The sequence below is a fragment of the Hyperolius riggenbachi genome, chromosome 3, assembly GCF_040937935.1.
Source record: "Hyperolius riggenbachi isolate aHypRig1 chromosome 3, aHypRig1.pri, whole genome shotgun sequence".
NCBI lineage: Eukaryota > Metazoa > Chordata > Amphibia > Anura > Hyperoliidae > Hyperolius > Hyperolius riggenbachi.
In genome coordinates this window covers 512,618,287-512,646,252 of record NC_090648.1, presented here as the reverse complement: position 1 = coordinate 512,646,252, position 27,966 = coordinate 512,618,287, and the positions used below count along the sequence as shown (strand labels likewise).

General features: G+C 46.8%; 1 protein-coding gene across 1 annotated transcript in view; it reads left to right on the top strand.

Moving 5' to 3' along the window:
• Positions 1-27,966, top strand: part of FAT2 (FAT atypical cadherin 2) — a 208,769-nt gene that overhangs the window by 153,179 nt on the left and 27,624 nt on the right. Inside the window, exons 11-16 of the mRNA XM_068278392.1 lie at positions 4,428-4,624; positions 6,454-6,607; positions 20,918-21,151; positions 22,702-23,085; positions 25,414-25,628; positions 27,132-27,269. Coding sequence (XP_068134493.1) covers positions 4,428-4,624; positions 6,454-6,607; positions 20,918-21,151; positions 22,702-23,085; positions 25,414-25,628; positions 27,132-27,269 — 1,322 coding nt within the window. The remainder of the gene's footprint in view (positions 1-4,427; positions 4,625-6,453; positions 6,608-20,917; positions 21,152-22,701; positions 23,086-25,413; positions 25,629-27,131; positions 27,270-27,966) is intronic.

Below are 27,966 nucleotides of genomic sequence, written 5' to 3'. Positions count from 1 at the left end.
TGGCCACTGACATCATGCCCTTGAAGCTGTTTGTCTCCACCACTCGATATGGCAGCATTTCGCAGGCCAGAAGCTTGGCTATGCTGGCTGGCTGTTACTGCCACGGCCCGGGGGTCATTTGCTGGCAATTTCCTCTTGTGCTCAAACATCTCAGAGACAGACAACTCAACCGTAGCGCTGCACACCGAAGGGCTGTTGGTTGTTGTGTTTGATGAACACTGGGAGACCTCAAGAGCACTAGTCCGGAAAGTGACAGTGTCAGCATCGTCTGATGTTTGTGAATGTTGTGAACCACGCAATGGCTGGGCTACTGCTGCTGCTGAGGCGGGTCTGGTGGTGAGTCTGGTGAACCCAAGGGAGGCAGTGTTGCTGGTGGTACCCTGTCCTGCCGCGTTTGCCCACAGAGTGGGATGTTTGGATAGAATGTGGCGGCTCATGCTGGTGGTGGAGAGGTTGTTAATACTTTTCCCCCTGCTCAGGCGGGTCTTGCACACCTTGCAAATCGCCATGGTAACATCCTCAGTGCAGTCTTCAAAGAAAGCCCAGACTTTAACTGGCTGAGGACTCGGACCTCGTGCGTGATGTGCTGGTGCTGCTTAACCCACTGCTGGACGCTTGAGAGGTCATCCAAGTAATTATCTGGTCCTGTTCTTTTGGATCTGTGAGGGTTGTTGTCCTGGACAACATGGGCAGTATTGAGTGGGTTTTCTTGGGTGCTCCCCTGTGGCCTGTACGTGAACCGTCAGGGGAAACACCTCTTCCCTTGCCCCTCCCTCTTTCACCGGATTTCTTCCTCATTTCACTTATCCTTAAAGTACACGCTGACTGGCAGCAGTACAGTGGCAGTACAGAAATGCTATACAGTGGTGGGTGAGCGGTGTACCACTATTGTCAGCAGTGACACAGAGCACAATGCTATACAGTGGCGGGTGAGCGGTGTACTACTGTTCCCAGCAGACACAGAGTGGAAGTAAACACAATGCTATATAGTGTGGCTGAGCCGTGTACACAGAGTGGCATTAAACACAATGCTATATAGTCTGCTATATAGTCACCCCGAACAGGGTGATGTTCTGCAGAACCCGAACAGTGGCAAACACTGTTCGCCCAACACTACTGGGAGGGAACGCAGATTTTAGTACCTAAACACACGATACAACATGTTTTCCGGGGTCGGACTCTGAGGCACATACAGATGGTCCCGATCATCATCCACATCATACAACTCTTCTCCTGAGTCTGACCCACCCACCACCTCTGCCACCCCAACATCCCCAGACACAGACCCCTCATCGTCCTCAACATTAACTTGGGATGCTGGCCTGAGCCAGACCTCCTCCTCCACATCAGGCCCCATCATCTCCTCAATGGCAGCCCTCATTAATCGCTCTGGCGACGGACTGATGGACACAACGTTCTCCTCCGGGGAGGGCTGCTGCTGACCACTGGCTGCTGGGGTGGATGTTATAGCTTGCGTGGGGCGTTGGCTGTTGCTGTTGTTGGGAGTGCTGCTCACAGCGGAGGTCTCTGGGGAACTCATGTTGAGCTCATATAGTGGTTGACGGTGAGTGGAGTATTACTGATCCCAGCAATATACACACTGACTGGCAGAGTACGCAATGCTATATAGTGTGGCTGAGCGGTGTACACAGAGTGGCAGTAAACACAATGCTATATAGTCTGGCTGAGCGAGCGGTGTACTACTGTTCCCAGCAGAATCAGAGTGGCAGTAAACAATGGTATATAGTCTGGCTGAGCGGTGTACACAGAGTGTCAGTAAACAATGGTATATAGTCTGGCTGAGCGAGCGGTGTACTACTGTTCCCAGCAGAATCAGAGTGGCAGTAAACAATGGTATATAGTCTGGCTGAGCGGTGTACACAGAGTGTCAGTAAACAATGGTATATAGTCTGGCTGAGCGGTGTACACACAATGCTATATAGTCTGCTATATAGTGTCAGTAAACAATGGTATATAGTCTGGCTGAGCGAGCGGTGTACTACTGTTCCCAGCAGAATCAGAGTGGCAGTAAACAATGGTATATAGTCTGGCTGAGCGGTGTACACAGAGTTTCAGTAAACAATGGTATATAGTCTGGCTGAGCGGTGTACACAGAGTGTCAGTAAACAATGGTATATAGTCTGGCTGAGCGGTGTACACAGAGTGGCAGTAAACACAATGCTATATAGTCTGGCTGAGCGAGCGGTGTACTACTGTTCCCAGCAGAATCAGAGTGGCAGTAAACAATGGTATATAGTCTGGCTGAGCGGTGTACACAGAGTGTCAGTAAACAATGGTATATAGTCTGGCTGAGCGGTGTACACAGAGTGTCAGTAAACAATGGTATATAGTCTGGCTGAGCGGTGTACACAGAGTGGCAGTAAACACAATGCTATATACTCTGGCTGAGCGAGCGGTGTACTACTGTTCCCAGCAGACACAGAACAGTGAACAGAATGCTATATAGTGTGGCTGAGCGAGCGGTGTACCACTATTCCCAGCAGACACAGAACAGTGAACAGAATGCTATATAGTGTGGCTGAGCGGGCGGTGTACCACTATTCCCAGCAGACACAGAACAGTGAACAGAATGCTATATAGTGTGGATGAGCGAGCGGTGTACCACTATTCCCAGCAGACACAGAACAGTAAACAGAATGCTATATAGTGTGGCTGAGCGAGCGGTGTACCACTATTCCCAGCAGACACAGAACAGTGAACAGAATGCTATATAGTGTGGCTGAGCGAGCGGTGTACCACTATTCCCAGCAGACACAGAACAGTGCACAGAATGCTATATAGTGTGGCTGAGCGAGCGGTGTACCACTATTCCCAGCAGACACAGAACAGTAAACAGAATGCTATATAGTGTGGCTGAGCGAGCGGTGTACCACTATTCCCAGCAGACACAGAACAGTAAACAGAATGCTATATAGTGTGGCTGAGCGAGCGGTGTACCACTATTCCAAGCAGACACAGAACAGTGAACAGAATGCTATATAGTGTGGCTGAGCGAGCGGTGTACCACTATTCCCAGCAGACACAGAGTGGCAGTAAACAGAATGCTATATAGTGTGGCTGAGCGAGGTACACAGAGTGGCAGTAAACAGAATGCTATATAGTGTGGCTGAGCAAGCGGTGTACTACTATTCCCAGCAGACACAGAGTGGCAGTAAACAGAATGCTATATAGTGTGGCTGAGCGAGGTACACAGAGTGGCAGTAAACAGAATGCTATATAGTGTGGCTGAGCAAGCGGTGTACTACTGTTCCCAGCAGTGACACAATGACAGGGGGGACCCTGGCTAGCGTGGCTGGAGCGCGAACTACCCTGCCTGCCTACCCAAAGCTAAACCCACAGACAAATGGCGGAGATATGACGTGGTTCGGGTATTTATTTACCCGAACCACGTGACCGTTCGGCCAATCAGAGCGCGTTTGGGTCCGAACCACGTGACCCGTTCGGCCAATCACAGCGCTAGCCGAACGTTCGGGGAACGTTCGGCCATGCGCTCTTAGTTCGGCCATATGGCCGAACGGTTTGGCCGAGCACCGTCAGGTGTTCGGCCGAACTCGAACATCACCCGAACAGGGTGATGTTCTGCAGAACCCGAACAGTGGCGAACACTGTTCGCCCAACACTAGTCTTAGGGTTAGGCACCACCAGGGGGGTGGTTAGGGTTAGGCACCACCAGGGGGGAGGTTAGGGTTAGGCACCACCAGGGGGGTGGTTAGGGTTAGGCACCACCAGGGGGTGGTTAGGGTTAGGCACCACCAGGGGGTGGTTAGGGTTAGGCACCACCAGGGGGGGTTTAGGGATAGGTACAGAGAGGGTTCTGTGTGGGAACGCTAAATAACGATAAGGCTTTAACGCTAAATAACAATAAGGCTTTAACGTTAAATAGCGATAAGCGGCAAACGGATTAGCGGCAACACTGTGCGCCATTATTCACAGGCTCCATTTTCAGATGGACGCCACCTCTTAACGTGTAGCAAGACTTACAGGCTGAGGAACAGTTTAGAGAAGAGACATTATTTGGAAGCATTTAGAAGAACTTTGTCTAAAAAGCTTAACAGAACAGTTTGATATACTAAATTTATCTCATAAATAATCTCCCCTTATCTTTAGAGCAAAAATAACTTTTTAAAAAACTTTCCAAGCAAAATAATCACTAAACATCACTAAAAAAAAGGGGAATGGATGATTTTCCATAGATTTTAACCCTCTTGGGGAGCCTGGAGAGGTAGATTTCCCCATTAGAAGCTCACTGGCTCATGCATTTTGCCATTTCTGGATCAGGTTTCTGAAGGAGCAGAACGGTGACTCAATAGACAACTGTATGTCTTCTACCCCAACAATTCATGCCTTCTATGTTGCTGGAATAAAGCATGGAGATGTTGTTTCTGACAAGTCTGTTCTGTTGACAGATGGAGACCCCTTCGGTCAGTTCAGCATCGGTGAGGTTGGAGACCAGTGGGTGATTTCCTCCAAGAAACCCCTGGACAGGGAAGAGACGGAGAAGCATGTCCTGAAGGTGACGGCTTCAGATGGGAAGTTTCAGGCCACCACAGAAGTGGAAATCACAGTGCTGGACATCAACGATAACAGTCCTGAGTGCCAGCAGGTAATAGCAGTAAGAAATATGGTGAAGGGTACTAGAACTGGTTCAGTTTTTCTTTTTTAAAGTGGGATTATACACCCAAAATTTCAGTAACTACTTCCAAAACTTTCAATAACTACTATACGGTACATAAAAGAACATTTACAGGCATTCCCTGTGCAGGCTTGCTTATCACTTTCTAATTAGCAAATGTAAACATTGGAGACACTCTCTCTGCCTGTGTCTTAATTCTGCTCCCTCCCTCTGCTGAATAGACACATCGCCCTGGCAACAGCTGAGCCACTTCAGCAGAGAAGGAGGGGCGGAGTGAAGACACAGGCAGAGAGGTTCTTGCCGGCAATGATTACATTTGCCGATAAGCTAGAGATAACGTTTTACGCACAGGGAATGCTTGGGAATGCTTTCAAATGTTCTTTTATTTTTACCATCAAATAGATCCCTCTCTGATCGAATCTGATCATCAGAGAGGGATGTATTACTGCCACACACAACACCGATTTCCAATAGATTTCAGCACATCCTTGGTCGCAAGCCCGTAGCCAGAGCACTCTGCGCAAGCTCACTACATAGTTGTGACGTCACGACTATTTAGTGCGCATGTGCAGAGTGCTCCCACGACCAAGGAAGCATGTCGCTGGGCAGTGCCTGGGCACTGGATCTGGACGGAGAAAAATGGGGTGAGCAGAGGGCATCAGGACTTGAAAATGAGAGAGAGCTAAGGTATCCTTTAAATACAACACATTCTGATTGGTTCCTCCGTGCAGCTGCCCATCCTTGTCTTCCTTGATAGATCAGCTGCTCGGTTTTCTGCCTGTTGCTCTTCCTCAATAGATCAGCTCATCAGTTTTCTGCCTGTTGCTCTTTCTCAATAGATCAGCTGCTCGGTTTTCTGCCTGTTGCTCTTCCTCAATAGATCAGCTCATCAGTTTTCTGCCTGTTGCTCTTTCTCAATAGATCAGCTCCTCGGTTTTCTGCTTGTTGCTCTTCCTCGATAGATCAGCTCATCGGTTTTCTGCATGTTGCTCTTCCTCGATAGATCAGCACTTCAGTTTTCTGCCTGTTGCTCTTCCTCGATAGATCAGCGCTTCAGTTTTCTGCCTGTTGCTCTTCCTCGATAGATCAGCTCATCAGTTTTCTGCCTGTTGCTCTTCCTCGATAGATCAGCTCGTCGGTTTTCTGCCTGTTGCTCTTCCTCGATAGATCAGCTCGTCAGTTTTCTGCCTGTTGCTCTTCCTCGATAGATCAGCTCATCAGTTTTCTGCCTGTTGCTCTTCCTCGATAGATCAGCTCGTCGGTTTTCTGCCTGTTGCTCTTCCTCTATAGATCAGCTCGTCAGTTTTCTGCCTGTTGCTCTTCCTCGATAGATCAGCTCATCAGTTTTCTGCCTGTTGCTCTTCCTCGATAGATCAGCTCGTCGGTTTTCTGCCTGTTGCTCTTCCTCGATAGATCAGCTCGTCAGTTTTCTGCCTGTTGCTCTTCCTCGATAGATCAGCTCGTCGGTTTTCTGCCTGTTGCTCTTCCTCGATAGACCAGCTCGTCGGTTTTCTGCCTGTTGCTCTTCCTGGAACGAGTCGCACTTGTAAGCGATTGGCATCTGGAATTGCGGAGATTAAGCACCTCCTGAAGCCTATCGAGTATAATCACCAGAGAACTGGTTTGATCGTGTTCCTCGCTGGGCAGGAGACAGATCGTCCCGCGCCTCCAGAAATAGCTCCAGCATTACAGAACAGTCTCTCCTATTCAGCTTTGTTTGGGATTTTACATTCCTGCCATGGATGAATTGCTGCAATGCAGGGGAAAAACTCATCTGAGATAATTCTGTTTTTTATCAGATTCTTTACACGGCAACGGTTGCCGAGGATGCCCCTCCGGGACTCTCTATCCTCAGGATCGCAGCCAAGGACCCAGATGTGGGCAACAACGCCCAGATCACTTACGCGCTTTACGGCCTCGGAGATGACCGGTTTCGGCTGGATCCATACACAGGTATGTTCTGGTGATGTCATGACATAAAGAGGACCTGTAGTGAAAATAACATCATGAATAAAATCACTTATTTATTTTTTTATTTTTTACAATATTAATTTATAGATTATTAAGTCAGTATTTGCCCATTGTAAAATCTTTCCTCTCCCTGATTTACATTCTGACATTTATCACATGGCGACATCTTTATGGCTGGCAGGTGCAGCTCTGCAGAATGTTCATTATTATTATTATTGATTTATAAAGCGCCAACACATGCGATGATGCTGTACAAATTAAGAAACAAACAAGGAGTACATAGTTCAGACAATGGTATACACCAAGATGCAAAATACAGAACTGGTGCAAAATACAGAATTGGTAATTACAGTGACAAAAGTAAAATTATTAAAGTGTATAACAAATTTCAAGACACAAAAGGGTGAGAGAGCCCTGCCCTTGCAAGCTTACAATCTAAAGGAATGGGGAAGGGGGGGGGGGGGGAATCAACAGGTGAGGTAGTATACAAAAATAAACATATCTGGAGGCAGTGTGTTTTTAGGATAACTCGTAGGAGCGCAACTAGACCAGTGGTCAAAGGGGAAGTGGCCTAAGGTAGAGCATAGGCTTATCGGAAAAAGTGAGTTTTGAAGGAGCATTTAAAGTGATCAAAGGTTGGAGAGTGACAGATTTGCTATGGAAGGGCATTCTATTGGAGGGGTGAAGCACGTGAGAAATCTTGTATATGGGAATGTTAGGAGGTGATTCTAGAGGAGGACAATAGAAGGTTATGTGCAGATCTGAGATTGCGGTTGGGTTGGTATCTGGATATCAGTGAGGAGATGTACAGGGGAGAGATTGTGGAGAGTTTAGTAGGTTAGGGTTGTGAACTGGATCTTCTGATTACTTGGTAGCCAATGGCCATGACATCACACTGTGGGAGGGGTTTCACCACAATATCAGCCATACAGCGCCCCCTGATGATCCATTTGAGAAAAGGAATAGATTTCTCATGGGAAAGGGGAAATCAGCTACTGACTGGGATGAAGTTTATTCCTGGGTTACAGGTCCTCTTTAACCACTTGCCGACCGCCCACAGCCCATGGGCGGCGGCAAAGTGGACGCCTAAAGGACCGCAATACGCCTTCAGGCGGCGCGTCCTTTAGGCATGCCGGGGGAGCGATCGCGTCATTGATGACGCGCGCTTCCCCCGGCAACTGGCTCCGCCCACCCGCCGTAACATCCCGCCGGCCATACGGAAGCGCCGGCGGGATGTTAACCCCGCGATCGCCGCATACAAAGTGTATAATACACTTTGTAATGTATACAAAGTGTATTATACAGGCTGCCTCCTGCCCTGGTGGTCCCAGTGTCCGAGGGACCACCAGGGCAGGCTGCAGCCACCCTAGTCTGCACCCAAACACACTGATCTGCCCCCCCCCGCCCACTGATCGCCCACAGCACCCCTCAGACCCCCCCCCTGCCCACCCCCCAGACCCCTGTTTGCACCCAATCACCCCCCTAATAACCCATCAATCACTCCCTGTCACTATCTGTCAACGCTATTTTTTTTTTATATCCCCCCCTGCCCCCTGCCCCCTCCTGATCACCCCCCACCCCTGAGATTCTCCCCAGACCCCCCCCCAGACCCCCCCCCCCCCCTGTGTACTGTATGCATCTATCTTCCCTGATAACCTGTCAATCACCCGTCAATCACCCATCAATCACCCATCAATCACCCCCTGTCACTGCCACCCAACAATCAGCCCCTAACCTGCCCCTTGCGGGCAATCTGATCACCCACCCACACCAATAGATCGCCCGCAGATCCGACATCAGATCACCTCCCAAATCCATTGTTTACATCTATTCTCTCCTCTAAACACCCACTAATTACCCATCAATCACCCATCAATCACCCCCTATCACCACCTGTCACTTTTACCTATCAGATCAGACCCTAATCTGCCCCTTGCGGGCACCCAATCACCCGCCAACACGCTCAGATTGCCCTCTGACCACCCCTTATCAATTCGCCAGTGCATTAATTACATCTGTTCTTCCCTGTAATAACCCACTGATCACCTGTCAATCACCTGCCAATCACCTATCACCCATCAATCACCCCCTGTCACTGCCACCCATCAATCAGCCCCTAACCTGCCCCTTGCGGGCAATCTGATCTCCCACCCACACCATTAGATCGCCCGCAAACCCGCCGTCAGATTACCTCCCAAATGTATTGTTTACATCTGTTATCTTCTCTAAACACCCACTAATTACCCATCAATCACCCATCAATCACCCCCTATCACCACCTGTCACTGTTACCTATCAGATCAGACCCTAAGCTGCCCCTTGCGGGCACCCAATCACCCGCCCACATGCTCAGATTGCCCTCAGACCCCCCCCCCCCCCCCCTTATCAATTCACCAGTGCATTAATTACATCTGTCCTTCCATGTAATAACCCACTGATCACCTGTCAATCACCTGCCAATCACCTATCACCCATCAATCACCCCCTGTCACTGCCACCCAACAATCAGCCCCTAACCTGCCCCTTGCGGGCAAACTGATCACCCACCCACACCAATAGATCGCCCGCAGATCCGACATCAGATCACCACCCAAGCGCAGTGTTTCCATCTATTCTCTCCTCTAAACACTCACTAATTACCCATCAATCACCCATCAATCACCCCCTATCACCACCTGTCACTGTTACCCATCAGATCAGACCCTAATCTGCCCCTTGCGGGCACCCAATCACCCGCCTACACGCTCAGATTGCCCTCAGACCCCCCCTTATCAATTCGCCAGGGCATTATTTACATCTGTCCTTCCCTGTAATAACCCACTGATCACCTGTCAATCACCTGTCAATCACCCATCAATCACCCCCTGTCACTGCCACCCATCAATCACCCCCTGTCACTGCCACCCATCAATCAGCCCCTAACCTGCCCCTTGCGGGCAAACTGAACACCCACCCACACCAATAGATCGCCCGCAGATCCGACGTCCGATCACCTCCCAAGTGCAGTGTTCACATCTGTTCTCTACCCTAAACACCCACTAATTACCCATCAATCACCCCCTGTCACTGCTACCTATCAGATTAGACCCCTATCTGCCCCTAGGGCACTCAATCACCCGCCCACACCCTCAGAATGCCCTCAGACCCCAGCCCTGATCACCTCGCCAGTGCATTGCTTGCATCTATTCCCCCCTCTAATCACACCTTGAGACACCCATCAATCACCTCCTGTCACCCCCTAGCACACCTACCCATCAGATCAGGCCCTAATTTGCCCCGTGTGGGCTCCTGATCACTCGGCCAAACCCTCAGATCCCCCTCAGACCCCCTTCCGATCACCTCCCCAGTGCATTGATTGCATCTATTTTCCCCTATAACCACCCCCTGAGACACCCATCAATCACCTCCTGTCACCCCCCTAGCACTCCTATCCATCAGATCAGGCCCAATACAACCTGTCATCTAAAAGGCCACCCTGCTTATGACCGCTTCCACAAAATTCGCCCCCTCATAGACCACCTGTCATCAAAATTTGCAGATGCTTATACCCCTGAACAGTCATTTTGAGACATTTGGTTTCCAGACTACTCACGGTTTTGGGCCCGTAAAATGCCAGGGCGGTATAGGAACCCCACAAGTGACCCCATTTTAGAAAAAAAGACACCCCAAGGTATTCTGTTAGGTGTATGACGAGTTCATAGAAGATTTTATTTTTTGTCAAAAGTTAGCGGAAATTGATTTTTTATTGGGTTTTTTTCACAAAGTGTCATTTTTCACTAACTTGTGACAAAAAATAAAATCTTCTATGAACTCGCCATACACCTAACGGAATACCTTGGGGTGTCTTCTTTCTAAAATGGGGTCACTTGTGGGGTTCCTATACTGCCCTGGCATTTTAGGGGCCCTAAACCGCGAGGAGTAGTCTAGAAAACAAATGCCTCAAAATGACCCGTGAATAGGACGTTGGGCCCCTTAGCGCACCTAGGCTGCAAAAAAGTGTCACACATGTGGTACCGCCGTACTCAGGAAAAGTAGTATAATGTGTTTTGGGGTGTATTTTTACACATACCCATGCTGGGTGGGAGAAATTTCTATGTAAATGGTCAATTGTGTGTAAAACAAATCAAACAATTGTCATTTACAGAGATATTTCTCCCACTTAGCATGGGTATGTGTAAAAATACACCCCAAAACACATTATACTACTTCTCCTGAGTACGGCGGTACCACATGTGTGGCACTTTTTTACACCCTAAGTACGCTAAGGGGCCCAAAGTCCAATGAGTACCTTTAGGATTTCACAGGTCATTTTGCGACATTTGGTTTCAAGACTACTCCTCACGGTTTAGGGCCCCTAAAATGCCAGGGCAGTATAGTAACCCCACAAATGACCCCATTCTAGAAAGAAGACACCCAAAGGTATTCCGTTAGGAGTATGGTGAGTTTATAGAAGATTTTATTTTTTGTCAAAAGTTAGCGGAAAATTGATTTTTATTGTTTTTTTCACAAAGTGTCATTTTCCACTAACTTGTGACAAAAAATAAAATCTTCTATGAACTCACCATACTCCTAACGGAATACCTTGGGGTGTCTTCTTTCTAAAATGGGGTCATTTGTGGGGTTCCTATACTGAACTGGCATTTTAGGGGCCCTAAACCGTGAGGAGTAGTCTGGAAATCAAATTTCGCAAAATGACCTGTGAAATCCTAAAGGTACTCATTGGACTTTGGGCCCTTTAGCGCAGTTAGGGTGCAAAAAAGTGCCACACATGTGGTATTGCCATACTCGGGAGAAGTAGTACAATGTGTTTTGGGGTGTATTTTTACACATACCCATGCTGGGTGGGAGAAATACCTCTGTAAATGACAATCTTTTGATTTTTTTACACACAATTGTCCATTTACAGAGTTATTTCTCCCACCCAGCATGGGTATGTGTAAAAATACACCCCAAAACACATTGTACTACTTCTCCCGAGTACGGCGATACCACATGTGTGGCACTTTTTTGCACCCTAACTGCGCTAAAGGGCCCAAAGTCCAATGAGTACCTTTAGGATTTCACAGGTCATTTTGCGGAATTTGATTTCCAGACTACTCCTCACGGTTTAGGGCCCCTAAAATGCCAGGGCAGTATAGGAACCCCACAAATGACCCCATTTTAGAAAGAAGACACCTCAAGGTATTCCGTTAGGAGTATGGTGAGTTCATAGAAGATTTTATTTTTTGTCACAAGTTAGTGGAAAATGACACTTTGTGAAAAAAACAATAAAAATCAATTTTCCGCTAACTTTTGACAAAAAATAAAATCTTCTATGAACTCACCATACTCCTAACGGAATACCTTGGGGTGTCTTCTTTCTAAAATGGGGTCATTTGTGGGGTTCCTATACTGCCCTGGCATTTTAGGGGCCCTAAACCGTGAGGAGTAGTCTGGAAATCAAATTCCGCAAAATGACTTGTGAAATCCTAAAGGTACTCATTGGACTTTGGGCCCTTTAGCGCAGTTAGGGTGCAAAAAAGTGCCACACATGTGGTATCGCCGTACTCGGGAGAAGTAGTACAATGTGTTTTGGGGTGTATTTTTACACATACCCATGCTGGGTGGGAGAAATAACTCTGTAAATGGACAATTGTGTGTAAAAAAAAAATGAAAAAAATTGTCATTTACAGAGATATTTCTCCCACCCAGCATGGGTATGTGTAAAAATACACCCCAAAACACATTCTACTACTTCTCTTGAGTACGGCAATACCACATGTGTGGCACTTTTTTGCAGCCTAACTGCGCTAAGGGGCCCAAAGTCCAATGAGCACTTTTAGGCTTTACAGGGGTGCTTACAAATTAGCACCCCCCAAAATGCGAGGACAGTAAACACACCCCACAAATGACCCCATTTTGGAAAGTAGACACTTCAAGGTATTCAGAGAGGGGCATGGTGAGTCCGTGGCAGATTTCATTTTTTTTTGTCGCAAGTTAGAAGAAATGGATTCTTTTTTTTTTTCTTTTTTTTGTCACAAAGTGTCATTTTCCGCTTACTTGTGACAAAAAATAATATCTTCTATGAACTCACTATGCCTCTCAGTGAATACTTTGGGATGTCTTCTTTCCAAAATGGGGTCATTTGGGGGGTATTTATACTATCCTGGAATTCTAGCCCCTCATGAAACATGACAGGGGGTCAGAAAAGTCAGAGATGCTTGAAAATGGGAAAATTCACTTTTTGCACCATAGTTTGTAAACGCTATAACTTTTACCCAAACCAATAAATATACACTGAATGGTTTTTTTTTTATCAAAAACATGTTTGTCCACATTTTTCGCGCTGCATGTATACAGAAATTTTACTTTATTTGAAAATTGTCAGCACAGAAAGTTAAAAAAATCATTTTTTTGCCAAAATTCATGTCTTTTTTGATGAATATAATAAAAAGTAAAAATCGCAGGAGCAATCAAATAGCACCAAAAGAAAGCTTTATTAGTGACAAGAAAAGGAGCCAAAATTCATTTAGGTGGTAGGTTGTATGAGCGAGCAATAAACCGTGAAAGCTGCAGTGGTCTGAGTGGAAAAAAAGTGCCTGGTCCTTAAAGGAATACTATTTAAGTATCTCAATTTCTGGAAGCAGCATTAATCAATATGGCAATATGAGTCAGAACGAACACAGCATATGCTTCTGCTGTGCAGTGTGTCTTTTTATAATATACCTTGCAGACAGCGTCCCCTGAACAAACTGACGGCGACGGGTTATTGGGGCAGACCATTATGCTAGAGGTGATGCCTCTTGCCGAGTGCAGCTGTGGACTATACTGTTTTATGCTCCCCAACATCAGTGCAAGTTATCCAGCATGTTACTATGAGGAGGGAGAGACAACAGCTCTCCCTCCCTCTCACTCCAAGTCTGCCCGGCCAATAACACCATGCTTACTTGTCCCCTTCTGCTTGCGTGTGAAGAGAATCGTCAGAAGTTTCCCTTCACACTAGTGAAGCCCGGTTCATGAGGGATTGGCTCATTTGAGCCGGTTCTTTCCTGTGAGTCGAGTGATCCGACTCATCACACTGAACCGAATCAGTTCAGTGAATGAGAAAGACACTGAACCGAATCAGTCCAGTGGATGAGAAAGGAATCCTTTCTCATCCACTGGACTGATTCGGTTCAGTGTCTTTCTCATTCACTGAACTGATTCGGTTCAGTGTGATGAGTCGGATCACTCGACTCACAGGAAAGAACCGGCTCAAATGAGCCAATCCCTCATGAACCGGGCTTCACTAGTGTGAAGGGAAACTTCTGACGATTCTCTTCACACGCAAGCAGAAGGGGACAAGTAAGCATGGTGTTATTGGCCGGGCAGACTTGGAGTGAGAGGGAGGGAGAGCTGTTGTCTCTCCCTCCTCATAGTAACATGCTGGATAACTTGCACTGATGTTGGGGAACATAAAACAGTATAGTCCACAGCTGCACTCGGCAAGAGGCATCACCTCTAGCATAATGGTCTGCCCCAATAACCCGTCGCCGTCAGTTTGTTCAGGGGACGCTGTCTGCAAGGTATATTATAAAAAGACACACTGCACAGCAGAAGCATATGCTGTGTTCGTTCTGACTCATATTGCCATATTGATTAATGCTGCTTCCAGAAATTTGAGATACTTTAATAGTATTCCTTTAAGGGTTAGAAAGACTGTAGTCCTCAAGTGGTTAAAGGAGAACTCCAGTCAGCGGGGGAAAAAAAAAAGACAGCAGTAAGTGAGGAGGGGGTATGGGAGAAATGAGCTGCACTGTGTGCAATGGCTGGTTGGGGTCATGTACAGACTTCATACTTTACCCGGTTGCAGTGGGGGGACAGATTCCTCATTCCTGCACAGACCTTGTAGCCCCCATATTACTAAGCATAAAGCAATACATTGTTCACAAATACTATAATACTAAAATAATCAAATTGACAGTAAAGACAGCGAGAGAGAACCCCCCAGAACAGATAGCTAGGGGTGCCAACCATCATAGGTAGCCAGACCCCCCCCCCCCCTTCCCCCAGTATAACAGGTAATTCACACCACCACTTCCTTATGTCAGGCCAGGGCACCTGAACCTGAATGTCGGTGCAGGTCTCCCATATGTGCAGTACGGATAAGTATTAGAACATTAACAGCAAAGAAAAGAGTCTCGTGTTTTGTATTTTAAGTTATATAGCTTTTTATATAACATTGCATCATACTGCCAAAGTTGCCGTTTAGAATCCACACTCTGTCTTTTAAAGGGAACCAGAGACGGCCATAGAGGGAAAATGAAACAAGATTTTATACATACCTGGGGCTTCTTCCAGCCCCATAAACCTCGATCGCTCCCACGCCGCCATCTTCCGCTTCCTCTATCGGCAGTACAGGATCCCGTCACTTCCGGCGGACATGGCCAAATGTCCGCATGCACAGGGGCTCCCTCCATACCCTTACGCATGCGGCTGCGCAGTATGGCGCCAAATGCGTACGGATATGGAGGGAGCCCCTGGGATGCGGACAATTGGCCGCGTGCTGCCGCCGACTGGCCAACCGGCCGAAACTACGGGACCCGGTACCGGCGGAAACAGGTAGCGGTGGACGGCGGCGTGGGAGCGATCCGTGCGTATGGGGCTGGAGGAAGCCCCAGGTATGTATAATAGCTTTACTTACGTCATCTCTGGTTCTCTTTAAGCTATAAAACAAATCAGAAATAATAACCCTTTAACTTTCCTGCAGTTAGGCCTGGTGCACACCAAAACCTGCTAGCAGATCCGCAAAATGCTAGCAGATTTTGAAACGCTTTTTCTTATTTTTCTATGGCGTTTTGCTAGCGTTTTGCGGATTGCTGCAGCGGATTTCAGTATAGTACATTTCATATATTGTTACAGTAAAGCTGTTACTGAACAGCTTCTGTAACAAAAACGCCGGCAAAACCGCTCTGAACAGGCGTTTTTCAGAGCGGTTTGCGTTTTTCCTATACTTAACATTGAGGCAGAAACGCACCCGCAATCCAAAAAATGCCTCACCCCGGGAGTATGCGTTTCTGCAAAACGCCTCCCGCTCTGGTGTGACCCACCCCATTGAGATACATTGACCAAGCGGATCCGCAGCCGCAAGCTGCTGCAGAAACGCTGAAAAAGCCGCTAGGTGTGCACCAACCCTCAAACCTTATCTCAAGCTGTCTCTCACTGTTTCTTGGCTGTTTAACAGAGACCCAGAGACGCTCTAACTTCCAGTTTTATACATACCTGGGGCTTCCTCCAGCCCCATAAGCCTGGATCGCTCCCACGCCGCCGTCCTTCGCTGCCTCTGTCCACCGGTACCGGGTCCCATCTTTTCGGCCAGTCGACGCAGGCGCAGTGCGCTCCCTCCATACTGCGCATGCGCATGCGTACAGAGCCGGAGGGAGCCCCTGTGCATGCGGAAGACTGGTCGCGTCCGGCGGAAGTGACGGGACCCGGTACCAGCGATAGAGGCAGCGGAGGACGGCGGCATGGGAGCGATCCAGGCTTATGGGGCTGGAGGAAACCCCAGGTATGTATAAAATATTTTCCTATTTTTAATAAGCTTCGTCTCTGGTTCCTTTTAAGTGCTTAAGAAAACAGCACCGTCTTCGAACCAGTGGGTCTGAGAGCTCAGAGAAGCTCTTTTGCATAGATAACAACTGAAGTTGTTTTAACTCTTCCTGTACTGGAAAATAATATAAAGCTTTTTTCTTTTTCTTTGCTACTAATGTTATTTTTCTAATGCTGGCAATACACCATGAGTTTTTTTCTGGCAGATAGATGGTTCCATAGATAATTTCTGAAAGATCCGATATGATTTTGATTGTTTTTCTGATCGATTTTCTCATAGAAGTGAATGGAAATCCACCGGAAATACCATCAAAAAAAGGTCAGGGTATCATCGGCCAGTCGGCCAGTACAACTGCCGAAAAAACTAATTGGGCTTAATTCACAAAAGCGTGCTAAGCAGTGGCACTTGTAATGGCCAAAAAACGTTGTTCTGCAAATTTCGCAAAGTTTTTCACATTGTAAAACTTCACATTAAACTTTGCGTAATATTTTACGAAATTACGGGTATAACGTAATTACTGCTACAGTACTACGCTTGTAAACGAAATTGCGTAAAGTAATAACGCGTTACTTACGCCTGAAAATCTGCGTTAAACTTGCCAATGCGCATACTATATACTGTATATGAATGCGTATAATCATGCTTATAATGCGTATAAACATACGCATTAAACAGCGCATGCGCGTCTATACAATACCATGTCCGCATGCGGAAATTTGTAAGCTTACATCAATCAAAATATGCGTCAAAAGATACTAAATGACTAATTTCGTAATGAACCGTAATTTCGTGAAATTACGAAGTTATGCAAAATTTCGATACATAATTACGGTTCACACGTAATTTATTACGCATTCTCCCGTAAATTTCGCATTACAATTACGATGGAAAATGGCGAATTTCGATGCGAAATTTCGCACATGTGAAATTTCGGCCCACCACTGGTGCTAAGTGTTAACACGCTAGTGAAAAGCCCCTTAGCACGTGCAAAGTGCCTTTGCACGCACTAATATGCACGCAAAAGCTGTGCGCTCGAAGCGTTGCACCGGCGTTGCACCGGTGCTCGTGAAACGTCGCACCGTCCGAGTGCAAAATAGCCTGATAAGTGTACATTCCACATGGACGGTGTGACGTTTCGCGCGCACCAAATAGCGCACGATCAGTAACATCTTTCCCCGTGCAGACTACTTAGCACCCTAGTTTGCACGTGCAAAACATTTAGGCGTTCTAACTGTGTTAGCGCCCTTTAGTGAATCAAGCCCATTGTGTATTCCGAACATTAGCTGTACTACACATACAATTCATTATCACATACGTTTATGGCCGCTACAGGTTTGCTTTAAATATATGTAAATTTGATATGCATACATTTGCATTAAATCTGCATGACGCATGGAATAATTAGCATCTCATTAACTGTCGCAGGCATTCTTGCTGCCCCAGCGATGAATTTTGTCATTTTTTGTATTCTTTGAAGGATTGACTTTAAAGAGAATCTGTACTGTAAAATTCTTACAATAAAAAGCATACCATTATATTCATTATGTTCTCCTGGGCCCCTCTATGCTGTTTCTGCCACTTCCTGCTGCAATCCTGGCTTGTAATTGCCAGTTTTAGGCAGTGTTTACAAACAAAAGACATGGCTGCTAACCAGAGTGTGATAGGCTGAGAGGAGCTCAGTCTGTGACTCACACAGAGCCTGCAGGGGGCCTGGAGAGGGTGTGTATAGCTTCTATCCTATCACAAGCAGAGCAGCACATTCCTGCCTGAGTGCCTGAGCCCGTCAAAGCCGTCAGAGGAAAGAAGATTAGATTACATAACAGAGATAATACAGCCACTGTGCAACTAGAAAAGGCTGCAGTAAGCCAGACCACATTAGAACAGGTATAGGAACTTATAGGATAGAAGGCTGAACATTTTGTTACAGAGTCTCTTTAAAGGGATGATTGTTTGGCTTGCGATGTAACGTGGAATAAAAGCGTTATTTTATTCAGATGTTGCCAAGTTTTGCGCCGGTTCAGTTGAGACACCCTCCATCCATCCATCGCTGCTGGCGGATCATACATAAACTGATAGGGAAGCGTTTGATAGGAGATGATTGATGTAACAAATAGCTTACAGCAAGCTGGCCAGAACTGCCTGCAGGTAGCCTGGAGCTGTGACGGAACGCAATGTTCCGGAGATGCCTGGAAAACAATAACGAAACACTATTTTCCATTACTTATAATAAGTTTCAAGCAGTGGCATAGAGATCACCATAGCAGCCATAGCATCCATTTTGGGGCTCATGGCCACTGGGAGTCCAATGTGCATTGGCAACGGCAAGATCGGTGTCCATGGTGGGCTTTGTGGAGACCCTGACCTCCCCCCCCCCTTCCTCAAAGTGCAGAGTAGCGACAGTGGGACTTAACTCCCCAGGCTCCACCGGCAATCTACAGTCTCCAAGCGTCCCTATCTACATGACTAGAGTCATGCTAGAGGGCGCTCTAATCATAGAGATTAGAGTGACCCCCATACTGAGGAGAATACTTCTGGCTACCTATAGTGGGGGTCATCTCTAACTATCAATACTGGAGGGGGGCTACCTATATGGAGGGGCACTACTTCTGACTGCTTATACTGTTGTGGGAAGAATTAGGCTACCTATATGGGAGGGCACGACTTCTGGCTACCTATACTGGGGTCTACCTATACTGGGGTCTACCTAGGGGGTACCTCTAGTTATTATTGAAGGATTTCTTGGGGGTCCCACTGGCTATCAAAAATTGGGGTGTGTGGGGGGGGAACTAGACACAAAGGTGCCTCATGACAATTTTTTGGGGTGGGGGGCATCTAAAACCTTGCTATAGGGGCTCATGATTTGTAGACAGGCCCGGATTTACCTCCCTGGTTCCTATAGGCACAGATGTCCTGGCAACTTAGACTCCGCCCTCCATGAACCTACAAACTCCCACCGGACCGGCAGTGGCAAGCGTGCTGGCTGTCCCACCTGTCACTTCTCCCTAACTTCCCTTGCCTGTCATAGGTATCTACAGGTGTCTCTTAGCATTAAGTAGCCAGGGGTCCCCCTTAGTATTAAGTAGCTAGAGGTGCTTCCAACCAAGTATTAGGTAGCTAGAGGAACCTCAGAGGTGCCCCTGACTGAAGGAAGATCTTGTCAGTGGAATGTCGTGAGCAGGATGAGCATAACCTTCCATTTACACTCCTATCAGGACTCTGCATAGGGAAGGAGGGAGGAGCTCAGGGAGGGGAATGAGACGCCTTTACAACATCAGGTGCCTGTAGGCATGTGCCTACATTGCCTTATGGTAAATCCGGTCCTGTTTCTAGCTATGCTCCTGGTCATGAGACAGTATTTCTCCTGAAGTACACACCAGGGTCATAACTAAAAATCACGGGTTCCCCCAGCAAAACTGTGGATACTCCCTGTTCACTCTTGTTCTAAGTCCATGCCCCCTGTCTCTATGCCCGCTCTCTCCTTCATTTATTAATTGTCCAGGCAATTATTTACCACTCATCATCTGTGAGCTCGGCGGCCACGTGAAGATGTTTCCTTCTTAAGGGGGAGGGAGGTGACGTCACTGATATGCCAATGATCCCATTGGCTGGTGGCTGCAGCAAACTGACCTCCATTTGTTTGCCCAGCAACAAAAAAAGTGGATTCTATGTCACAAGGAAGATACAGAAAACATCCGGCACTGTAGCAATAGAGACTTCATTTATTCCGGGCTGTGCCCAAACAATGGAATGCATACAGCAAACAGTTCAGTAACAAGAACAATACAGTCCTACCATGGGTGTAGAGTTGGCAGTGGGCGCAGGGTGTGATAGGGCAGCCTGACGGCCGTTTCGCACGGCGGTGCTTCTTCTAAGGCTTGTCCACGCCGGCACACAGTGTAAACCAGGTTTATATTTCCTGGTTGCAGTGGGCGGTAGGCGGACAAAAGTCCGCGTCACGTATCCCCGCCTACTGGTGCTCAGCTGGGCCTATGGTTCACGCAAACGCAACTAGGGGCGTGAACAGGAGGTCGCATTAGCAGGACGCTCTACGCATCGGCTATGGCCAATGGGATTCCTGGCCATGCAGAGTCACGCTGTTCGTTCACTGGCTACCGCCGAATGACGTCGGCGTGACGCATAATGTAAACAAGGGCTGGTGTATTCCCCAGCCAACCAGCGTGACATCTGATGCGCTGAGCGTCATGAAAGGCTTGCTGAAAGGTAAAGTGATGAAACGTGAATAGTAATAGGTGCCAAGATTAAGTGTTGAATTAAATAAAGAAAAATGAAAAGAAAATAGTAAATAAAGTAAAAGATGTCATATGAGTCCATCCTGTCTTTTCTAGTGGACAATCTCTCTGGGTAGTGCCGACCACTTTGCTGCCTTTCTACACTGTTTTGAACAAAAAAAGTGGTAAAGCGCTTTTCTCCCGTAGGTACCTGTAATGCATTACAGAGTAAAATGCCAGACTAAACAGGTGGCTTTCAAGCTTTTATTTAAACTTCTCCAGGGTTGGAGCTGTCTTGATTGGGTGTTGTATGGGGTTGCAAAGGGTAGAAGCAGCATGACAGAAGCCTCTGGCTCCAGAAAGGTGGGAGGAGATGCTGAAGTAAACATCGTAGCCTAACTGTTTGGAGTTTTGCTGGTATACTGTTTTACACAATGAGGAAAACAATTGTATAGTTCAGATTGTAAAGAATACAGATTTTTTTTTATTCTACAGGTGAGCTGACAACCTTGGCCCCTTTGGACAGGGAACAGAAGGAGTCTTACCACCTGATTGCCAAGGCCACCGATGGAGGCGGACTCTCCTGCCAGTCCGATGTCGTCCTGTACCTGGAAGATGTGAATGACAATGGACCAGTGTTCTCCTTGAGTCACTATGCGGTCACTGTGTATGACAACACAACCCTGAAGACCCCTGTGGCTGTGGTCATTGCCAGAGATCCTGATGAAGGTAACGTGGAACTTGTGGCAATCGGCTGATTAAGTAAGGTCACATGATCTCGTGGAGGAGGAGACGGTTCTTTGCAGAGGTGCTGACTGGCATACTTCCTCCACCCCTAGGCCAACTTCCTTGCATTTCTGTCACTGAAACCAGGAAAACTAAGGTACAGGGGCGTAGCATTAGGGGGTGCAGAGGTTGCGGCCGCATCGGGCCCTTGTGCCAGAGGGGCCCCAGGGGGCCCTCCCTCAACCACAATATTAGCTCTCTATTGGTCCTGTGCTCATAATAATCACTTCTATAGATACTTTGAATAGTGGTAATCATTAAAAATCTGTCCCCATTCCCTTCTTGCACCTCTGACACTGCGGAAATCCTTGGCAGGTTTTGGTGCGCCGTATCAATTGTGATTCATATAGTACTTGTAGGGGCCCCATATAAAACTTGCACCGGGGCCCATAGCATAGAAATGGGTATCCGAAAATTGAATGTTATCCTGCAATTTATGGTGGATTAGATGTTTTTTCTGATCGAATGTTTAGATGAGCAAAAGGATTGTAAGGTATATGGCCAGCTTAAAGGACTGAAGTGAGCGGTATATAGAGGCTGTCATATTTATTTCCTTTTAAACAATACCAGTTGCCTGGCTGCCCTGCTGATCCTCTGTCTCTAATACTGTTAGCCATAGCCCCTGAACAAGCATGCAGAAGATCAGGTGTTTCTGACATTATTGTCAGATGTGACAAGATCAGCTGCATGCTTGTTTCTGAAGTGATTCAGACACTACTGCAGCCAAATAGACCAGCAAGAAACTGCTATTGGTTAAAAGTAAATAAATATGGCAGCCTACATATTCGTCTTACTGCAGTGTATTTTCTGGGACAGGTCATAGGAAAATAATACTGCTATGAAGTTATTAAGTTTTTTTTAATTTATTACTGCAGTCTGAAGGTTTGTAAACACGCTTAGGGCCTGTTTCCACTACACGCAGATTCTGCATGCAGAAAACTGACTCCAATGAATGCCTATGGGAAATCTGCATCAGAAAAATCGCGTTCAGTGGAAACAGGCCCATAGGCATTAATTGGAGTCAGTTTTCTGCATGCAGAATCTGCGTGTAGTGGAAACAGGCCCTAAATTATAGTTGCTGCAAACTATTTTACTCCTGGCAAAGTGAAGTGACAAATCTTTTAAACGACGTTGTACACACGCCAATTTTGTGTGGAGACCAATAACCATTTGAACGACATTGTGCACACCTGATCTACTGCACAATATCGTCTGTGATGACCTGACGGTTGGATTGGGCAAAGTACCTGATTTCGGTTGTTTGACAATATTGTCTGAGATGACCTGCCGGTTGGATTGGGCAAAGTACCTGATATCGGTTATTTGCCGACTTGCCGTTGTCATTTGGCTACATTTTTCACAAGGATTTTTGTCCGATGCGGTGAATTCTGTTATTCATGTGACGTTTCAAACGAGTTTGTATAATATGTGTATTTAGCTTTAGTTTGATTAATTGTTTCAGCTAATAACAGAATTCCTTTAACTAACTTTAGGTATAAATTCTGAAGTTCTGTACTCCTTCTCAAACTCTGCCAACGGACTGTTCTCGGTAGAGGAAGCCACTGGCGTAGCCCGACTTGAGAAACCACTAGAAGAGGTGGAGGATGAAGTCATTGAGCTGGTTGTTTGTGCCACAGATCGTGGCATCCGCCCACTCTCTACCTGCACGCCCATTACTGTATCCGTGGTGTCTCTCAGTTACTACCGCTCAGTGTTTGGGAACCCGGAAAACATCATCATGGTCCCAGAAGACCAACCGGCCGGCTCAGAGCTTCTCAATCTAGCAGAACTTACCGAGGACATCGAAGGCAGCTTGAAAATTCAGTATGAAATACTGAACGGGAATGAAAACGGCATCTTCCATCTGACTGACGCAGGTACGGCGGTTCTGAGGTTGAAAGGTAGAGATTTACAGCAATAAGGCAATTAGGAAGCTGTGATGACATGCATAAGAATCTTCATTCCTTGCCTTAAAGGACATCCGAGGTGAAAATAAACTGATGATGAAAACAATTGTATTTATCCTCCTACTCCTAAAATGACATATTTAGATATCCCACAGTTTTATTTTATATTTCCATCTAATTTTTAAGTTTTTACTGTTTAACCTCCCTGGCGGTTAATTTGTTTTTTCAAATGGTCAAAAAAACCTTTTTTTTTATTTTATTTTTTGTTTCATGTAAATTACCAGAGTGGTAGCTACATGAAACACCACTAGAGGGCGCATGTGGCCCTCTAGTCCGATCGCCGCCGGCAACAATAGCAAACAGGGGAGCGCATATATAACGCGTTCCTCTGTTTGGCTTCTCCTGTCGCCATGGCGACGATCGGCATGACGTCATGGACGTCAGCCGACGTCCTGACGTCAGGCGCACTCGATCCAGCCCATAGCGCTGCCCGGAACTCATTGGTCCGGGCAGCGCAGGGCTCTGGCGGGGGCCCTCTTCTGCCGCTGCGTGCGGGCGATCGCCGCAGAGCGGCGGCGATCAAGCTGTGCGCGCAGCTAGCAAAGTGCTAGCTGCGCGCACAGCACTTTACATGGTGCAAATCGCCCCACCAGGGGCTGAGATATCTCCCTGCGCAGCATAGCACGAGCTCAGGCAGGGAGGTTAATTGTCTCTGCTCAATGACACCTTCATTGAAGTATGTCAGAGCTTAAATCTATGAATTATTGACTTTTTATCTCTTTCCTGCTCTCAAGCCATTTACTGACAGGAAAGTGTTTTATGGCTGTAATTACTTATCAGTAATGGTCACACTGTAGTCTGTCACCCAGTCCGACCCAGATAGAAACTGCCACTTACATACCTGATGTTTTCAGACAGAGAAAGAAAAAAAGGAACACAGCCTGGTTATTTGTGTGCTAGGCACTGCACATACACATGTCTATCTCATGTCACATGTCACCTTGGATGTCTTTTAATGGTTATTTGCTAGTGAATTAAACCACTTAAAGTGGGATACAACTCAAGTTTCATCTATGGTCTAAAGCTTTAAACACAGCAGAAAACGAATCGGGAAACAATATGTAAATGGTTTTTGAAGCTATTGGAAGGGTTAATAGTAATTATTCCTCTATTTCACTCATAAGCTAATGGATAAGATTGCCGTTGAAGATTGCAGTTACTGACAGTTACTGAAATGATCAGATGTTGTTCAGCTAAAGTTGGTCATACATCGCAGGATATTGGCGGCCAATCGACCAAGAGACAGATCTCTCTCCGGTCACATCTGCTGACTGCCCATACACCGCACGCTGATTCCCGATGGATATCAGCATGAAATCTTATCGGCCTCGCAAAACTGCCCCCGGCCAGAACAGAACAGTCCTGTGCAGAGGAAAGAGATGCAGATGGTCCTGTATATAATCATCATGTTCTTCTACAGCAGGGCTGGCACACTCAAATAAATAGTCTGCTGAAACTGAACACCGGGAACCAAGTTGTGGGCCAATCTCAATGTCTAGTGGCCAACATCCTCCCTTATATAGGTCCCTGGTGTCTACTGTCTCCTCCCTCCCCAATACAGTTCCCTGGTGTCTAGTGTCTTCCTCCCTCCTCTATACAGTTCCTTGGTGTCTAGTGCCCCCCCCCATACAGTTCCCTGGTGTCTAGTGACCCCCCATACAGTTCCCTGGTGTCTAGTGCCCCCCCCCATACAGTTCCCTGGTGTCTACTGTCCTCCTCCCTCCTCTATATAGTTCCCTGGCGTCTAGTGGCCTCCTCCCTCCCCAATACAGTTCCCTGGCATCTAGTGCCCCCCCACCATACAGTTTCCTGGTGTCTAGTGCCCCCCCCCCATACAGTTCCCTGGTGTCTAGTGGTCCTCCCTCCCCTATACAGTTCCCTGGTCTAGTGAATCCTCCCTCCCCCATACAGTTCCCTGGTGTCTAGTGGCCTCCTCCCTCCCCTATATAGTATCATGGTGCCGCCTCCTTCCCCCAAATGGCTTCCCTGGTAATCCAGGGCTTCATCCCCAATATAGCTTCTGTGGTAGTCTAAAGTTAGACAAACGTCATGCAAAGTGGGGAAATCACTTGTGGGCCAAATTAGATTGATTGCGGGCCAGAGTGTGACATGGATGCTCTAGAAATAACATGTTTGCTTTGCTTGAGAATCATTTACTTTCAACCATTGAAATACATTTACATGTTAGAGGCTCTTTTTCCTAACTAACGTTTGCTTTGGACTGTTTCTATTTTTCAGGCACGTTGTTTTTGAAGGGAAAGTTGGACTTTGAAAATCAGCATCAGTACTTCCTCTCCATAGAAGGGACCAGAGGGAGTTACCCTCCACTAAGTGACGTCACCGTTGTCGTGATCAATGTCACCGATATTAATGACCACAAGCCTGTCTTCACCCAGGAGGAGTACCAGGCAGAGATCCCGGAGGATGCGGTGGTGGGCGATCTGGTGGCAATGGTGAGGAACTGTAGACTATTATCAGCACAGCATGCTAGTTAGTGTTACTTTATTTGTATCATTATAGTGCCCTGTGTCCCCCAATGCCTGGTGCACACCATTCAATTTCCTGTCAGATTGATGAATTAAAATAATAATTTCAAACTGATTTCCGATCATTTTTCTGATCTATTTTCCAATCACTTCTGTTCAAAATCAATCGGGAATCAGATCGGACCTGTTGGAAATGATCAATTCAACCCGTTGATCTGATGGGCAATTGCATGGTGTGTAACAGGCATAACAGAGGAGACTGCTGGTGATTGGAGAACAATCTCAACCTCTTGAGATTAGATGACTTCAGTCCCTTAATCCCGGACATTTTAAGCCTTGTACACATGCATGACTAAAGTCGGCTGAGGCGGCAGGTAACGACCACCTCAGCCGATAGTCAGGCGTGTGTACAGCAGCCCCCGACCGCCCCTCCGCAAGCGACCTGCCAGGCGGGTCAACTTGACTGAGCAACGGCCAACTTCTTTGTGCAAGCCACTGCCCCGCCCGCTGTGTGTTTTCATGCACGCGGCGCTTCATCGTCCCTCCACCCCTCGCCACAGCAACAGAATGCGTTGTCAGTTACACAGCTGACACGCATCTGTACAGGCCGGCCCAGCAATGTCATCCAAGGGGATATGGTCCCAATCCCCAATGGACAAAGGTGTATACACACTTTTATTTAAATTGATCGTGCTGATTGGGAATACACTGGCCAATCGTGCAAAGTTATATATCTGATCATCACAGATTGACCAGTTTGCCATTTTAAAGGGATGTCCCTTGTCAGTTCTGCACTATACCATCATTTACTATAAACAGGACAGCCCTGGTTGAGGAGTTGAGGTCACCTGGAAGGTAACCACATGTACCAACTGAGTGGATAACAAGACAATCTTTGGTTGACAATACCATCAAAGACCATCTTGACCACGAACCTAGCATGAGTAAAACTTCCCCACAATATTATTTGGCAATCCACTGTGGTAGAGCACCAAACGGCAAGCGAAGAACAAGCACATTGTCTTCATTTGGACCTCACAGGACAGGACACCTCTTCCTTGTTTGCTGTCCGTTGTTCCTCCCACCCTCTTCATTAAAGAACATCTTATTTATAGCTTTGGTATAGCCGGGCAGCTTCTCTGTAGAGTACTCTTTCTAAAACCTGCCACCCTAACGATTAATCAAAGAACATTAATCTTGACATCATAATCTCACCAAAGTGGTTAGGCCATTCGTAATCTATGGAGTTGGTCTTATCAACACTATTTGCACAAACAAGGCAATATCCATTGAAGTTTTAACTAGCTCAGTAAGTTCTGAGTATCAACAAATTACATCTAAAACGGTCTATTCTGCCCAGCTGGTCTACAGTAGCCTTCAGATGTCAAAAGGGTTCCATGAGTTTACACATTGTTAGCTTCATTACCTGAACCTCCTAACCTTTCTCTTCCTCTGTGTCTTCCTGTGTAGGTCAATGCTGTTGACTTAGATGGTCCAAACAACAATAAGGTCACTTTGAGGATTGTAGGTGGAGATCCTCAAGGTCACTTCTCGATCCATCCCGAGCGAGGAGATCTGAGAGTCCTGAGCCGGCTGGACCGCGAGCAGGTGAGAGCTTCTCTCTTGATCTGTCTCAATGCAAATCTTGTTTTACTGACCTCCAAGCTTCTCTGGATCTCTCTTAAAGGGGAACTGAAGAGAGAGGTATATGGAGGCTGTCATGTTTATTTCCTTTTAGACAATACCAGTTGCCTGGCAGCCCTGCTGATCCTCTGCCTCTAATACTATTAGCCATAGCCCCTGAACAAGAATGCAGCAGATCAGGTGTTTCAGTGGTTCAGACTTATAAGTCTGATCTGACAAGACTAGCTGCATGCTTGTTTCTGGTTTTAATCAGATACTACTGCAGAGAAATAGACCAGCAGGGCTGCCAGGCAACTGGTATTGATTAAAAGGAAATAAACAGGACAGCCTCCATATACCCAGGGCCGGATTACCGACCAGGCAACAAAAGCAGTCACTTGGGGCCCCATTCAGAGTCAAAGGGGCCCCATCAGCACATAAACCAGCCCTCGCCATCCTGTCAGCGGTGGCTGGATGGTATAATGGTTAAAGGGACTCTGAGCAGTGCAGTACCTATGGAAAGATGCATATCATTTTAAAGCTCTCTTTCTCCTCTTTCCAATGATATATAAACCGCCGCCCTATGCCTTTTAGTTTTCGCTATTTTCATGATCGAAATGGCGGCCATGGCAATTTCAATCGCGAAAATAGCGAAAACTAAAAGGCGTAGGGTGGCAGTTTA